Raw genomic sequence first — 16,268 nt, 5'->3', positions numbered from 1 at the left:
TATACCCAGCACCTGCACACATTCCCTGCACTCCTGTAATAGTGATAGGTCTAACACTGATGGGATTATACCCAGCACCTGCACACGCTCCCTGCACTCCTGTAATAGTGATAGGTCTAACACTGATGGGATTATACCCAGCACCTACCCACGCTCCCTGCGCTCCTGTAATAGTGAAAGGTCTAACACTGATGGGATTATACCCAGCACCTGCACACGCTCCCTGCGCTCCTGTAATAGTGATAGGTCTAACACTGATGGGATTGTCTCCTCCACTCCTGTAATAATGATGGGCCAGTCACTGGTAGTATCATACCCAGCACCTAGACATGCTCCCTACACTCCTGTAATAGTGATAGGCCAGACACTGGTAGGATTATACCCAGCACCTGCACATGCTTCCTGCACTCCTGTAAGAGTGATAGGTCTAACACTGATAGGATTATACCCAGCACCTGCACACGCTTCCGGCACTCCTGTAATAGTGATAGGTCTAACACTAGTAGGATTATACCCAGCACCTGCACACGCTCCCTGCACTCCTGTAATAGTGATAGGTCTAACACTGATAGGATTATACCCAGCACCTGCACACGCTTCCGGCACTCCTGTAATAGTGATAGCCCAGACACTGATGGGATTATACCCAGCACCTGCACACGCTCCCTGCACTCCTGTAATAGTGATAGGCCTGACACTGGTAGGATTATACCCAGCACACGCTGCCTGTGCTCCTGTAATAGTGATAGGTCTAACACTGATAGGATTATACCCAGCACCTGCACACGCTTCCTGCACTCCTGTAATAGTGATAGCCCAGACACTGATAGGATTATACCCAGCACCTGCACACGTTCCCTGCACTCCTGTAATAGTGATAGGTCTAACACTGGTAGGATTATACCCAGCACCTACCCACGCTCCCTGCACTCCTCTAATAGTGATAGCCCAGACACTGATAGGATTATACCCAGCACCTGCACACGCTCCCTGCCCTACTGTAAAAGTGATAGGTCTAACACTGATAGGATTATAACCAGCACCTGCACACGCTCCCTGCACTCCTGTAATAGTGATAGGCCTGACACTGGTAGGATTATAACCAGCACCTGCACACGCTCCCTGCACTCCTGTAATAGTGATAGGACTAACACTGATGGGATTATACCCAGCACCTGCACATGCTCCCTGCACTCCTGTAATAGTGATAGGACTAACACTGATGGGATTATACCCAGCACCTGCACACGCTCCCTGCACTCCTGTAATAGTGATAGGACTAACACTGATGGGATTATACCCAGCACCTGCACACGCTCCCTGCACTCCTGTAATAGTGATAGGCCAGACACTGGTAGGATTATACCCAGCACCTACCCACACTCCCTGCACTCCTCTAATAGTGATAGGTCTAACACTGGTAGGATTATACCCAGCACACGCTCCCTGCACTCCTCTAATAGTGATAGGTCTAACACTGGTAGGATACCCAGCACCTACACACGGTCCCTGCACACTTGTAATAGTGATAGGTCTAACACTGATGGGATTATACCCAGCACATGCTCCCTTCACTCCTGTAATAGTGATAGCCCAGACAGTGGTAGGATTATACCCAGTACCTGCACACGCTCCCTACATTCCTGTAATAGTGATAGGTCTAACACTGGTAGGATTATACCCAGCACCTACACACGCTCCCTGCACTCCTGTAATAGTGATAGGCCAGACAGTAGTAGGATTATACCCAGCACCTGCACACGCTCCCTGCGCTCCTGTAATAGTGATAGGCCAGACACTGGTAGGATTATACCCAGCACCTGCACACGCTCCCTGCGCTCCTTTAATAGTGATAGGCCTAACACTGATGGGATTATACCCAGCACCTACACAAGCTCCCTGCACTCCTGTAATAGTGATAGGCTTGACACTGGTAGGATTTCGCAGCACACGCTCCCTGTGCTCCTGTAATAGTGATAGGCCTGACACTGGTAGGATTATACCCAGCACCTGCACATGCTCCCTCCACTCCTGTAATAGTGATAGGTCTAACACTGATGGGATTATACCCAGCACCTGCACATGCTCCCTGCACTCCTGTAATAGTGATAGGCCAGACACTGGTAGAATTATACCCAGCACACGCTCCCTGCACTCCTCTAATAGTGATAGGTCTAACACTGGTAGGATTATACCCAGCACACGCTCCCTGCACTCCTCTAATACTGCTAGGTCTAACACTGGTAGTATACCCAGCACCTACACACGCTCCCTGCGCTCCTCTAATAGTGATAGGTCTAACACTGGTAGGATTATACCCAGCACCTGCACACGCTCCCTGCGCTCCTGTAATAGTGATAGGTCTAACACTGATGGGATTACACCCAGCACCTGCACACGCTCCCTGCGCTCCTGTAATAGTGATAGGTCTAACATTGATGGGATTATACCCAGCACCTGCACACGCTCCCTGCGCTCCTGTAATAGTGATAGGTCTAACACTGATGGGATTGTCTCCTCCACTCCTGTAATAATGATGCGCCAGTCACTGGTAGGATTATACCCAGCACCTGCACATGCTCCCTGTGCTCCTGTAATAGTGATAGCTCTAACACCATTACTGTAAGCTCACGGTGGGGTTACACTCTCTGAATGATGAGTATAACTAATATCTGTTACTCAGTGGAGTGGTTACACAGGGAGATCTCTGATTATATATAGTATAACTGATTCTCTGATCTAGTCGCTGACTAATGTATGGCCAGGGTAACTGTTGGAGATTTGGGTAATAGGTACTAGGCAGGTTATTACCTGGGAGTGTAAACGCTTCCTCAGACTCCGGATCTTCATCTGAAAACAGAAGAAAATAGAAAATAAACGTTTGGATTGGTCGGGAACTTGTATCGGGTCTAGATTTGGGCCTCTCCTTTTCTTACTTTCTTTAGACTCCAGAGACTCTGCTGTGATGTCCAGAACAGGACCTACGTGAGACAAAGTGCGTTAGAACCTACGGCAACCCAACATGGAGCGATACACGGCCTGGTTCCTGCCGTGCAGAATAATAAGGTCTCCAGATCTGATCCCCTCCCCCCAGCAGCGCTTATACTGTGGAGACACCGCAAGAGATCAGGGACTCAGTGGTGCAAAGTGACCGATTGTGTTCTTTCTGCGCCATCTTTAGCCGACCTTGGCCGTTAGGCACTCAGACCACAACGTTCCTCCTCACCCCGCCACACTCATACGCCCGTGATCTGATCCTCTGCTCAGCCTCAGTGGTACCACTGGCCTAGGTGGGGCTTCTCCAGCCATCCAAGCCTGGCCCACCAGTCTGACCCCCTGGCACTGTGGAGGTGAGTTTGGCGCACACCAGCATGGGGCAGAGATGTTGGGAGGGTCCAGGCGGGACAGAATGAGGGGGACTGTAGGATTGGGAAGCTCTGGGGAAATACCGAGGGTGAGTAGGTGGGACAGATGGATAGTGTTGGTTTTGTCTTTGAAGTAGATGATGAATTTGCAAACTGGTTGGAATAAAAGGGGTGGGGCTCAGAGATGGGAGCTGTGATTGGCTGATTCATGCACCTGGGAGATATGTGGGAAAGGTGCGTCTACCTGTCAGGTGTGCTGTGTTATTCAAGCTCACCTCCCTGCATACTCTCCGCGTTTAGGCTGTCGCTGGCCTCACTGTTGGACGATTCGCTGTTTGAAGATGCAATTCCCAGAGCTCCATCCGTTTGCAGCCTTTCACCCCCATGGAAGCTTACCGGATCCTCTGCTGGAAACAACACAGTATGAGGGGGATACAGACACTTTTCTGTGGTCACTTCTGTGATTGGCAATTACAGTACCTGACGCCGGCGTCGTTGTCTGGTCTGCATCAGCTGTAAGAGAGACACGAGGATGTAAATGACTTACAGAACCCACCACTTATCCCTGCACGGGAGCCGCAGAACCCACCACATATCACCGCACGGGAGCCGCAGAACCCACCACATATCCCCGCATGGGAGCCGCAGAACCCACCACATAGCCCCACACTGGAGCCGCAGAACCCACCGCTTATCCCTGCACGGGAGCCGCAGAACCCACCACATAGCCCCGCACGGGAGCCGCAGAACCCACCACATAGCCCCGCACGGGAGCCGCAGAACCCACCCCAGAGCCCCGCACGGGAGCCGCAGAACCCACCACATAACCCCGCACGGGATCCGCAGAACCCACCACATAACCCCGCACGGGATCCGCAGAACCCACCCCATAGCCCCGCACGGGATCCGCAGAACCCACCCCATAGCCCCGCACGGGAGCCGCAGAACCCACCCCATAGCCCCGCACGGGAGCCGCAGAACCCACCCCATAGCCCCGCACGGGAGCCGCAGAACCCACCCCATAGCCCCGCATGGGAGCCGCAGAACCCACCCCATATCCCTGCACGGGAGCCGCAGAACCCACCACATAACCCCGCACGGGAGCCGCAGAACCCACCACTTATCCCTGCACGGGAGCCGCAGAACCCACCACATAACCCCGCACGGGAGCCGCAGAACCCACCACATATCCCCGCACGGGAGCCGCAGAACCCACCACATAGCCCCGCACGGGAGCCGCAGAACCCACCACATAGCCCCGCACGGGAGCCGCAGAACCCACCACATAGCCCCGCACGGGAGCCGCAGAACCCACCACATAGCCCCGCACGGAAGCCGCAGAACCCACCACATAGCCCGCACCGAAGCCGCAGAACCCACCACATAGCCCCGCACGGGAGCCGCAGAACCCACCACAAAACCCCGCACGGGAGCCGCAGAACCCACCCCATAGCCCCGCACGGGATCCGCAGAACCCACCACATAGCCCTGCACGGGAGCCGCAGAACCCACCACATATCCCTGCACAGGAGCTGCATAACCCCGCACGGGAGCCGCACAACCCACCACTTATCCCTGCACGGGAGCCGCAGAACCCATCACATAAGCCCGCATGGGAGCCGCAGAACCCACCACTTATCCCCGCACGGGAGCCGCAGAACCCACCACTTATCCCCGCACGGGAGCCGCAGAACCCACCACATAACCCCGCACGGGAGCCGCAGAACCCACCACATAACCCCGCACGGGAGCCGCAGAACCCACCACATAGCCCCGCACAGAAGCCAGAGAACCCACCACATAGCCCCGCACGGGAGCCGCAGAACCCACCACTTATCCCTGCACAGAAGCCACAGAACCCACCACAGAGCCCCGCACGGGAGCCACAGAACCCACCACAGAGCCCCGCACGAGAGCCGCAGAACCCACCACATAACCCCGCACGGGAGCCGCAGAACCCACCACAGAGCCTCGCACGGGAGCCGCAGAACCCACCACATAACCCCGCACGGGAGCCGCAGAACCCACCACATATCCCCGCACGGGAGCCGCAGAACCCACCACATAGCCCCGCACGGGAGCCGCAGAACCCACCACATATCCCCGCACGGGAGCCGCAGAACCCACCCCATAGCCCCGCACGGGAGCCGCAGAACCTACCTCATAGCCCCGCACGGGAGCCGCAGAACCCACCGCATAGCCCCGCACGGGAGCCGCAGAACCCACCCCATAGCCCCGCACGGGAGCCGCAGAACCCACCCCATAGCCCCGCACGGGAGCCGCAGAACCCACCCCATAGCCCCGCACGGGAGCCGCAGAACCCACCCCATAGCCCCGCACGGGAGCCGCTGAAACTACCCCATAGCCCCGCACGGGAGCCGCAGAACCCACCCCATAGCCCCACACGGGAGCCGCAGAACCCACCACATATCCCCGCACGGGAGCCGCAGAACCCACCACATGGCACGGGAGCCGCAGAACCCACCACATAACCCCGCACGGGAGCCGCAGAACCCACCACATAGCCCCGCACGGGAGCCGCAGAACCCACCACATAGCCCTGCACGGGAGCCGCAGAACCCACCAACAAACCCCGCAAGGGAGCCGCAGAACCCACCACATATCCCCGCATGGGAGCCGCAGAACCCACCACATAACCCCGCACGGAAGCCGCAGAACCCACCACATAGCCCCGCACAGAAGCCGCAGAACCCACCACATAGCCCCGCACGGGAGCCGCAGAACCCACCACATAGCCCCGCACAGAAGCCGCAGGACCCACCACATAGCCCCACACGGGAGCCGCAGAACCCACCACATAACCCCGCACGGGAGCCGCAGAACCCACCACATAGCCCCGCACGGAAGCCGCAGAACCCACCACATAGCACCGCACGGGAGCCGCAGAACCCACCACATAACCCCGCATGGGAGCCACAGAACCTACCCCATAGCCCTGCACGGGAGCCGCAGAACCCACCCCATAGCAACGCATGGGAGCCGCAGAACCCACCACATATCCCCGCACGGGAGCCGCAGAACCCACCACATAGCCCCGAACGGGAGCCGCAGAACCCACCACATATGCCCGCACGGGAGCCGCAGAACCCACCACATATGCCCGCACGGGAGCCGCAGAACCCACCGCATAGCCCCGCACGGGAGCCGCAGAACCCACCACATAGCCCCGCACGGGAGTCGCAGAACCCATAACACATCGCTGCACTTACTGCATATATTACTGAAATCATGGATATAGTGATTTTCCGGGTTTAAGGTAAATGTTATTAGACATTATCAGATGTTCTGTGTCTTACTTGGTTGTGGAGGGTCTGTCGTTTCCTCATTCTCTGAAAAATAGAGAAATAATATTAGCAGCAAAAGCACAAAATATCCAAATACAAAGCTGAGAAGTTACTGATAAATCCGCTATGATTATGTCATTCAGATCGGAGCTGCCCACAGAATGTATACGTAGGGTCTCCCCAAAATATCTGCTACTAGCCCTAGGTTATGACACTGGGCTGTGAGACTATAGCAGGGTCTCCGATGTAGTCGGCGTCCTGGTGTGCTGGATGCCGACGGTCAGAAGACCAGTGCCGAAATAACGATAGGACGAGTTCCCGGCTCCAGTATCCTGACCGTCGGCATCCCGAAGGTAAGTATCAGGGTGTTAGGGGGAGGTTAGGGTTAGGCACCAGGGTTGGTTAGGGTGTGGGGTTAGAAAAGTACTTCCTATGGGTGTCGGGATTCTGGCTGTCGGGATTTCATACCCAACCTCCCTGCCATAACATCACTAGATTATGGGGCTCCCAGGAAGTAACAGAATGTATAAGGAAGTTACATCACACCATACGCAGGAAGTAACAATGTATAAGGAAGTTACATCACACCATACGCAGGAAGTAACAGAATGTATAAGGAAGTTACCTCACACCATACGCAGGAAGTAACAGAATGTATAAGGAAGTTACCTCACACCATATGCAGGAAGTAACAGAATGTATAAGGAAGTTACATCATACCATACGCAGGAAGTAAGAATGTATAAGGAAGTTACATCACACCATACGCAGGAAGTAACAGAATGTATAAGGAAGTTACATCACATCATACGCAGGAAGTAACAGAATGTATAAGGAAGTTACATCACACCATATGCAGGAAGTAACAGAATGTATAAGGAAGTTACATCATACCATATGCAGGAAGTAACAGAATGTATAAGGAAGTTACCTCACACCATACGCAGGAAGTAACAGCATGTATAAGGAAGTTACCTCACACCATACACAGGAAGTAACAATGTATAAGGAAGTTACATCACACCATACGCAGGAAGTAACAATGTATAAGGAAGTTACCTCATACCATACGCAGGAAGTAACAGAATGTATAAGGAAGTTACATCACACCATACGCAGGAAGTAACAGAATGTATAAGGAAGTTGCATCACACCATACGCAGGAAGTAACAATGTATAAGGAAGTTACCTCATACCATATGCAGGAAGTAACAGAATGTATAAGGAAGTTACATCACACCATACACAGGAAGTAACAGAATGTATAAGGAAGTTACCTCACACCATACGCAGGAAGTAACAATGTATAAGGAAGTTACCTCACACCATATGCAGGAAGTAACAGAATGTATAAGGAAGTTACCTCATACCATACACAGGGAAGTAACAGAATGTATAAGGAAGTTACATCACACCATACGCAGGAAGTAACAATGTATAAGGAAGTTACCTCATACCATACGCAGGAAGTAACAGAATGTATAAGGAAGTTACATCACACCATACGCAGGAAGTAACAGAATGTATAAGGAAGTTACCTCATACCATACGCAGGAAGTAACAGAATGTATAAGGAAGTTACATCACACCATACACAGGAAGTAACAGAATGTATAAGGAAGTTACCTCATACCATACGCAGGAAGTAACAGAATGTATAAGGAAGTTACCTCAGGCTCATACCATACGCAGGAAGTAACAATGTATAAGGAAGTTTCATCATACCATACACAGGAAGTAACAGAATGTATAAGGAAGTTACATCACACCATACGCAGGAAGTACCAGAATGTATAAGGAAGTTACATCATACCATACGCAGGAAGTAAGAATGTATAAGGAAGTTACATCACACCATACGCAGGAAGTAACAGAATGTATAAGGAAGTTACCTCACACCATACGCAGGAAGTAACAATGTATAAGGAAGTTACCTCATACCATACGCAGGAAGTAACAGAATGTATAAGGAAGTTACATCACACCATACGCAGGAAGTAACAGAATGTATAAGGAAGTTACATCACACCATACGTAGGAAGTAACAGAATGTATAAGGAAGTTACATCACACCATACGTAGGAAGTAACAGAATGTATAAGGAAGTTACATCATACCATATGCAGGAAGTAACAGAATGTATAAGGAAGTTACCTCAGGCTCATACCATACGCAGGAAGTAACAATGTATTAGGAAGTTTCATCATACCATACGCAGGAAGTAAGAATGTATAAGGAAGTTACATCACACCATACGCAGGAAGTAACAGAATGTATAAGGAAGTTACCTCACACCATACGCAGGAAGTTACAGAATGTATAAGGAAGTTACCTCACACCATACGCAGGAAGTAACAATGTATAAGGAAGTTACCTCATACCATACACAGGAAGTAACAGAATGTATAAGGAAGTTACATCACACCATACGCAGGAAGTAACAGAATGTATAAGGAAGTTACATGACACCATATGCAGGAAGTAACAGAATGTATAAGGAAGTTACATCATACCATACGCAGGAAGTAACAGAATGTATAAGGAAGTTACATCACACCATACGCAGGAAGTAACAGCATGTATAAGGAAGTTACATCACACCATACGCAGGAAGTAACAATGTATAAGGAAGTTACCTCATACCATACGCAGGAAGTAACAGAATGTATAAGGAAGTTACATCACACCATACGCAGGAAGTAACAGAATGTATAAGGAAGTTACATCACACCATACGCAGGAAGTAACAGAATGTATAAGGAAGTTGCATCACACCATACGCAGGAAGTAACAATGTATAAGGAAGTTACCTCATACCATACGCAGGAAGTAACAGAATGTATAAGGAAGTTACATCACACCATACGCAGGAAGTAACAGAATGTATAAGGAAGTTACCTCACACCATACGCAGGAAGTAACAATGTATAAGGAAGTTACCTCACACCATATGCAGGAAGTAACAGAATGTATAAGGAAGTTACCTCATACCATACACAGGAAGTAACAGAATGTATAAGGAAGTTACATCACACCATACGCAGGAAGTAACAATGTATAAGGAAGTTACCTCATACCATACGCAGGAAGTAACAGAATGTATAAGGAAGTTACATCACACCATACGCAGGAAGTAACAATGTATAAGGAAGTTACCTCATACCATACGCAGGAAGTAACAGAATGTATAAGGAAGTTACATCATACCATACGCAGGAAGTAACAGAATGTATAAGGAAGTTACCTCACACCATACGCAGGAAGGAACAATGTATAAGGAAGTTACCTCATACCATACGCAGGAAGTAACAGAATGTATAAGGAAGTTACCTCATACCATACACAGGAAGCAACAATGTATAAGGAAGTTACATCGCACCATACGCAGGAAGTAACAATGTATAAGGAAGTTACCTCATACCATATGCAGGAAGTAACAGAATGTATAAGGAAGTTACCTCATACCATACGCAGGAAGTAACAGAATATATAAGGAAGTTACATCATACCATACGCAGGAGGTAACAGAATGTATAAAAGAAGTTACCTCACACCATATGCAGGAAGTAACAATGTATAAGGAAGTTACCTCATACCATACGCAGGAAGTAACAGAATGTATAAGGAAGTTACCTCATACCATACGCAGGAAGTAACAGAATATATAAGGAAGTTACATCATACCATACGCAGGAAGTAACAGAATGTATAAGGAAGTTACATCATACCATACACAGGAAGTAACAGAATGTATAAGGAAGTTACCTCATACCATACGCAGGAAGTAACAGAATGTATAAGGAAGTTACCTCAGGCTCATACCATACGCAGGAAGTAACAATGTATTAGGAAGTTTCATCATACCATACACAGGAAGTAACAGAATGTATAAGGAAGTTACATCACACCATACGCAGGAAGTAACAGAATGTATAAGGAAGTTACATCATACCATACGCAGGAAGTAAGAATGTATAAGGAAGTTACATCACACCATACGCAGGAAGTAACAATGTATAAGGAAGTTACATCATACCATATGCAGGAAGTAAGAATGTATAAGGAAGTTACATCATACCATATGCAGGAAGTAACTGAATGTATAAGGATGTTACCTCATGGTTGCCAACATTCTGGCTTCACCTTCCGGTAGGGAGCAGCCAGGTCGGCATTGCAGGGGGGTGTGGCCGGTATTGGGGGCATGCCTGGACAGTTTTGTGTTTCGGAAGCAGGGGGCATGTCCGCATGACTGCGAACGTTTTGGCTCTGCCCCCGCTATGCAATGCCGCGATTAGAGCATGGATTGTGTCATCAGCTGCCCCCATTGCGGGGGTTTCTCTCATAACTGTGTGTGTGTGTGTGTGTGGGGGGGGGCAGAAGGGTTGGCTTCTGCCGGGAGGCTTTCCTGCCTTTCTGGGGTGTCGGGAGCAGCACCAAGCTGAGTTGGGAGGGTAGGCAAGTATGGGTTACATAATACCATACACAGGAACATACTGGATGTATATACTGTTGGAAGTAGAATATTCCATGTATAGAAAGTCCCATACACAGGAAGTAACAATGTAAATAAGAAGTGACATAATATACACATGAAATATCAGAATGTATATAGAAAGAGATACATTACATATAGGAAACAACATATATTGGAAATGACAGGATGGATATTGGATGTACCATACCACACACTGGAAGTAACAGATTATATAAAGGAAATGACAGAATACATATATAGGAAATCCCACACACATGCAGTAACAATGTATACTGGAAGTGACACTAATTATATATATATATATATATATATATATATATATATAATGTCCCATACACTGGAAGTAACAGAATGTATATATGAAGTAATACAAGTCATATATAGGAAATATAATACACAGGTAGTAATATGATTACAATATATTATATTTAGCTAATATAATGTATAGTCCCATACAAAGGAAGTTACCTGCAATTGAACTCTCTATGGATGGAGTCAGGTCAGCATCTGTTACAGGTTCCTCTAAGGTGAAGCAGAATAATAACAACATGGTTAATGGAGATAATGGAAAATGTAAAGGACAGATGTATAATTTGACAGACTGCTCTACAGAGAGTTAGACAGTAATAGCAATGAAGTATTAGAGACTTACTGAAACAGAAACATCTTAGAGAGAGAGATCCTAACTCCTAATAATTTATATGAGACCCCTAGAGTCACACTAGGAAGGAATTCTGCCTTTAACAGCTGCCTGTTGTTACCTTAAAGTTACATGTACTCACCGGTATTTAGGATGCCACCAGGTCTTAACCTTCCAGACAGTAGGGGTTTATATAATTATCGAGAGATTCCAGTATAAGCTGGAGAATATGAATACAGGAATATAACCGATGCAAAATTGAGACTTCAATAGTAAGTGGTAATAGTATGACCACAGGGATACATGACAGGGCTAGACAGAGGTAACAATGGTAAAATGAGTAGTGATAGTCACATCTGCTGAGCACAGTAAACCTGGAGTAGCCTGCATGTGGGATAATAGCAGATGTAAATGGACTATAGGTAGCTCAGCCTTAATAGTATGCAAATAGCTATGCAGCAAGGGCAAGGCTGAGATATTCTGGAATAGATTGGGAAATGCAGGAAGATTCCACACAGTGGGACACAGGAAGGTAAGGATTGCAAGATGCAGAGTGTAACCAGTGGGTTTAATAATTAATTTCTACATAGGCATATAAATTGTAACACAATCTGTGCTGGGCCCCATTAAGGTTAGAAAACAGTACATTGTATTCATGTAGTTCTAGTCTGCATAGACTGGTCAGATCACCTTTGGGGTCAAACAAGACATAAATTGAGGGGCCAACTTGTACCTGTCATTAGTAGATGTATAAGGAGCCATTCATACCTTATATGGTGTTATAAGTAGACAGCCACATTCCAGTAGGATGACCATTGTACGTTGTGTAGAGATGCTAAGCATTATGGGTTACTGATAGTGATGTCCATATTCTACACAAAGGGGCTTTGAAACAGAGTGTAACTTCTAGACATGCTAGGATATGTCATCACTGTATTTCTTTGTCTGAGTATATCTTAGTGCTTACAGAGCATGTGCAAGAGATAAGAATGGTCCATGCTATGTTATACCAATCAGTCCTTGGTACCCAGTATGTAACTAATATGGGCTTAATATCTGGAAAGCTAACACCCAGACTATGGTATATAAATCAAGACCTAAACAAAGGCTCAGTGGCTAGTACATGGACTTGAGACTGCAGTAGAGTGCCTGCAATGTAAATTGGAAGACCTGGGCATTAACCCAATTGTTAAGAATAGTCCCCTTGTTTATTATGGCAACAGCTAAAGGCTGAGTATAGCTTGGAAGTTGTACTAGAGGGACAAAAGGCAGAGCTGTATTAAAAGATTTCTATTGTCAAAATGTACTACCTTATAACTTTTTCTTGGTAATAGTCCATGTTGCGTATTCATGTTATATTATAAAGTGCACCTGTTCTTTTCTCATAAAAGATTATCCCAAAATATTTTCACATCATGATAATTGAACATAGAAACATATTCTGCAACATGTTTTGGGCCCAGGCACAACTCCGAAGAAGAAAAGCATTTTTTCAGTGAAATCTGCAGAGTGTATGTGAATAACTCAACACTGTATTTCAAAGGGAGTAAAGAAGGAAAACAGCAGCTCAGATCTTTAGCTACTAGTAGTTTAACTTTTTAATTAAGCTGTGTAAATTTAATACTGAGATTCTATTATCTAGTGATTATTTTTGGAAATCCTTTACTATAGACAGACCAGAAGTTAAGAGAAGACAACATCTTGGTTATTATGTTTTAATACAAACTGAACAATCTGGTAATAAAGGGTTTGCTGTATGTTCTTAGCTTGGAAGGTGGACTCTTGCTGTGAACACACCTAAAGATTTATCTGTCCAATTGGAAAATCTGGTAATTTACAGTATGGGAGTAAAAAAAAATAGAAATTTGCTCCCAAACACTAGAAGACGGACAACATTTTTCTTCCCATTAGACAGATTGGACTGATATATCTTTAGGTGTGTACGCAGCCTTAGATGGCTAAAGAGATCACCATCACATTCCAGGATGAAAGCGTTAATCCTGAATGGAAGGGGATAGCCAGAGCCAATATGGCAAAACCATCTATCCTTCCAATATCACAAAGGAACATTAAGCAGAGGGCCTGATTCAGCAAGAGACGCGGCTGCTTATACACATGCAATTGGCTGATTAATTCACACTGCGCATGTGTATGCATCGCAGTGAGCGCGTACAAGCCAGATGCTGCTACCGCAGAAGTTTTGCAGAGTGATTGACAGGAAGCGCCGTTTGTGGGTTGTGACGGGGGGTGGTCGGGCGAACGCAGGCGCCCGTGTGCATTTCAATGTCATTGCTGGGGCATGCATAAATTATCTACTGTGATACCGGAAGCCATCAGAGGCGTCATAGCGTGCACTGAAGTAAGTCATTCCTGAGTAAGGTCTTTGCTTCCCTGACTGTCTGATATTACTCCACGTTACCGAAAGTTTCACTATATTGGTCAAGTATACGTATGTGAGTAAGGGGAAGTGGGCGTCCTTATGTCAGGCTGCGATCGCAATGCGAATGCAAACATTTACATGTCACCGCTGATATTAGCAACTGCGTTGTGTGCGTATAAGCACAATAGCGATCCATAGTAAATCAGGCGCAGAGACATAATTGCATTCATTTAGGGCACAGATGCCTGGAGGAAAGACACCGGTACAGCGTACAGCAAATACGGAACCCGACAATAGGTCTCATACTATCAGCCTGCTCAGCAACTAGAGGGTGCATAAAGCGAAAGCCGTCAGAGACACAATTCCTAAAATAAGCAGGAACAAAGCCTACAGGCTACTTGATAATATTATAAAAAGTGACGTGTGTTCCTAAGAACTAATCCACAACAGGACTTCACAGCCACCTATCAAATGAAGAGTAAATACAAATTATTGTATAAGTTACAGGTCTAGGCGACGATGAAGAACAACATGTTTCAGCAATATCCACTCAGTTTTCTAAGGGCTCTATTTATTAACATTATTTTTACTAAAATAAAGTGATAAAGGCTGTTTTGTGTTGTCACACCCTTCTCACATTATTTTAGTATCACCTATAGTTATTACAGGGAAATTGGAGGAGAATTCGTAAAATTCTACTCCAACCCCTAAGTATCACTTATTTTTAGTAATCAGATCACATTTCCCATAACTGTAATGGGAAATGTGATCTGACCAAAGTTACTAACAATAAATTGTAAAAAAATATCGGGGAAAGCCCTGTGATAATAACGTTACCTGGAGGTGGCGTTATCCAGGGTCAACCCCGGTTACCGGACTCCTACTCTGCTCTAGCATGCAGAGCAGAGCCCGGAGCCGGCCCAAGTGACCAGCTGTGTGGTCTAAACAGACCACAAGCTGATTACTGTAAAAAAAAAAAATTAAAAGAAATTGGTAAAAAAAAAAAAAATTACTTACCTGACTCCAGGGACCGGTGATCAGGCTTCCGGTGATGACTCCCCTCCGGTCAGCTGGTCTCCCATAGTGCACTGCTGCCCGGTCATCAGGTGATCGGGTCCCAGTGCAGTATGGGTGATCACCTGACCGGAGGCATGGAGAACATCACCGGAGGCCTGGAGCATGCAGGTAAGTGTAAGTAAGGGAGATGGGGGTCGCAGGGGATCTGTGATTGTGGGGGGCAGGGCTTAGCACTGGAGGTAGCATCAGCGGGCGGTTGGTGCATGCGTGGGCACTTTTTTGCGAAAAATACCGTGATAAGGCTCCGAAGGGGATTAGCAGGGACAGAGCTTTATTGCAAGCTCTGTCCCTGTAAGGGATTTGTAGTAAATCCCTGTGATATTGTCTGAATTCACAATGTAAATTCAGTCGTTAATATCACACTACAATCTGCATTACCAATGCGGATAGTAGTAAATAGAACCATAAGTGACAATGGAGGTGACTTTACAGAACATAAAATAGACAACATAAAAAACCTTCCGTATGCATCAGAGGAAAATTGGGGAACATGAAGGAAGAACAGAACCCTGACTGAAGTGATCAGACACACGCTAACAGGCTCTGGATTATTTGGGGTGAGGCAGCAATGACAACTATGTACTTGAAAAACAGATGATTCTCCGGAGACGTGAAGAAATCTCAGTATGATCTCTGGCATGGTGAGAAGCCTAGTGTTAAACGCATCAGAGTTTTTGGGTACAAAGCATTTGTATATATTCCTGAAGACTACAGAATGGAGCAGGAGAAGAGCATACAGTGAGAATTGTGTTTGTAGAGAAAGAGGCTGCACTGTATAATAGGATCAATATACACTAAAAAGGGGTCTGCTAGAAAAAAGCAGACCCCCCCCCCGTCCGCATGGTAAAGACTGGAAGAAAATAGATACTTTCCAGCACTCACCCAAATGTGACACAATAACATTAATATATTATAGTCAAAAAGTATGTAACAAATGAAGTAAGTAAAAAGTATTTATTTATTTAGACATGAAATATAACCAATTGGTTAAAACAAACACGATATG

The 16,268-nt window shown here is 46.9% G+C and overlaps 1 protein-coding gene across 2 annotated transcripts in view; it reads right to left on the bottom strand.

Annotated features, from left to right (window-relative positions):
* The window catches only part of LOC148504702 (uncharacterized), a 46,136-nt gene that overhangs the window by 17,386 nt on the left and 12,482 nt on the right, over positions 1-16,268 (bottom strand). Inside the window, exons 3-8 of one of the 2 annotated variants that reach the window (XM_088448590.1) lie at positions 11,634-11,687; positions 6,683-6,715; positions 3,846-3,878; positions 3,641-3,772; positions 2,937-2,981; positions 2,812-2,850 (exon numbers count right to left, since the gene is read on the bottom strand). In XM_088448590.1, the coding sequence (XP_088304716.1) occupies positions 2,812-2,850; positions 2,937-2,981; positions 3,641-3,772; positions 3,846-3,878; positions 6,683-6,715; positions 11,634-11,687 (336 nt within the window). The remainder of the gene's footprint in view (positions 1-2,811; positions 2,851-2,936; positions 2,982-3,640; positions 3,773-3,845; positions 3,879-6,682; positions 6,716-11,633; positions 11,688-16,268) is intronic. The other variant, XM_088448591.1, reaches the window with a different exon arrangement.

The sequence above is a fragment of the Taudactylus pleione genome, unplaced genomic scaffold, assembly GCF_031769625.1.
Source record: "Taudactylus pleione unplaced genomic scaffold, aTauple2 ptg000460l, whole genome shotgun sequence".
Classification (NCBI taxonomy): domain Eukaryota; kingdom Metazoa; phylum Chordata; class Amphibia; order Anura; family Myobatrachidae; genus Taudactylus; species Taudactylus pleione.
The sequence above is the reverse complement of the archived record's forward strand: the minus strand, read 5'-3'. Positions and strand labels throughout refer to the sequence as shown.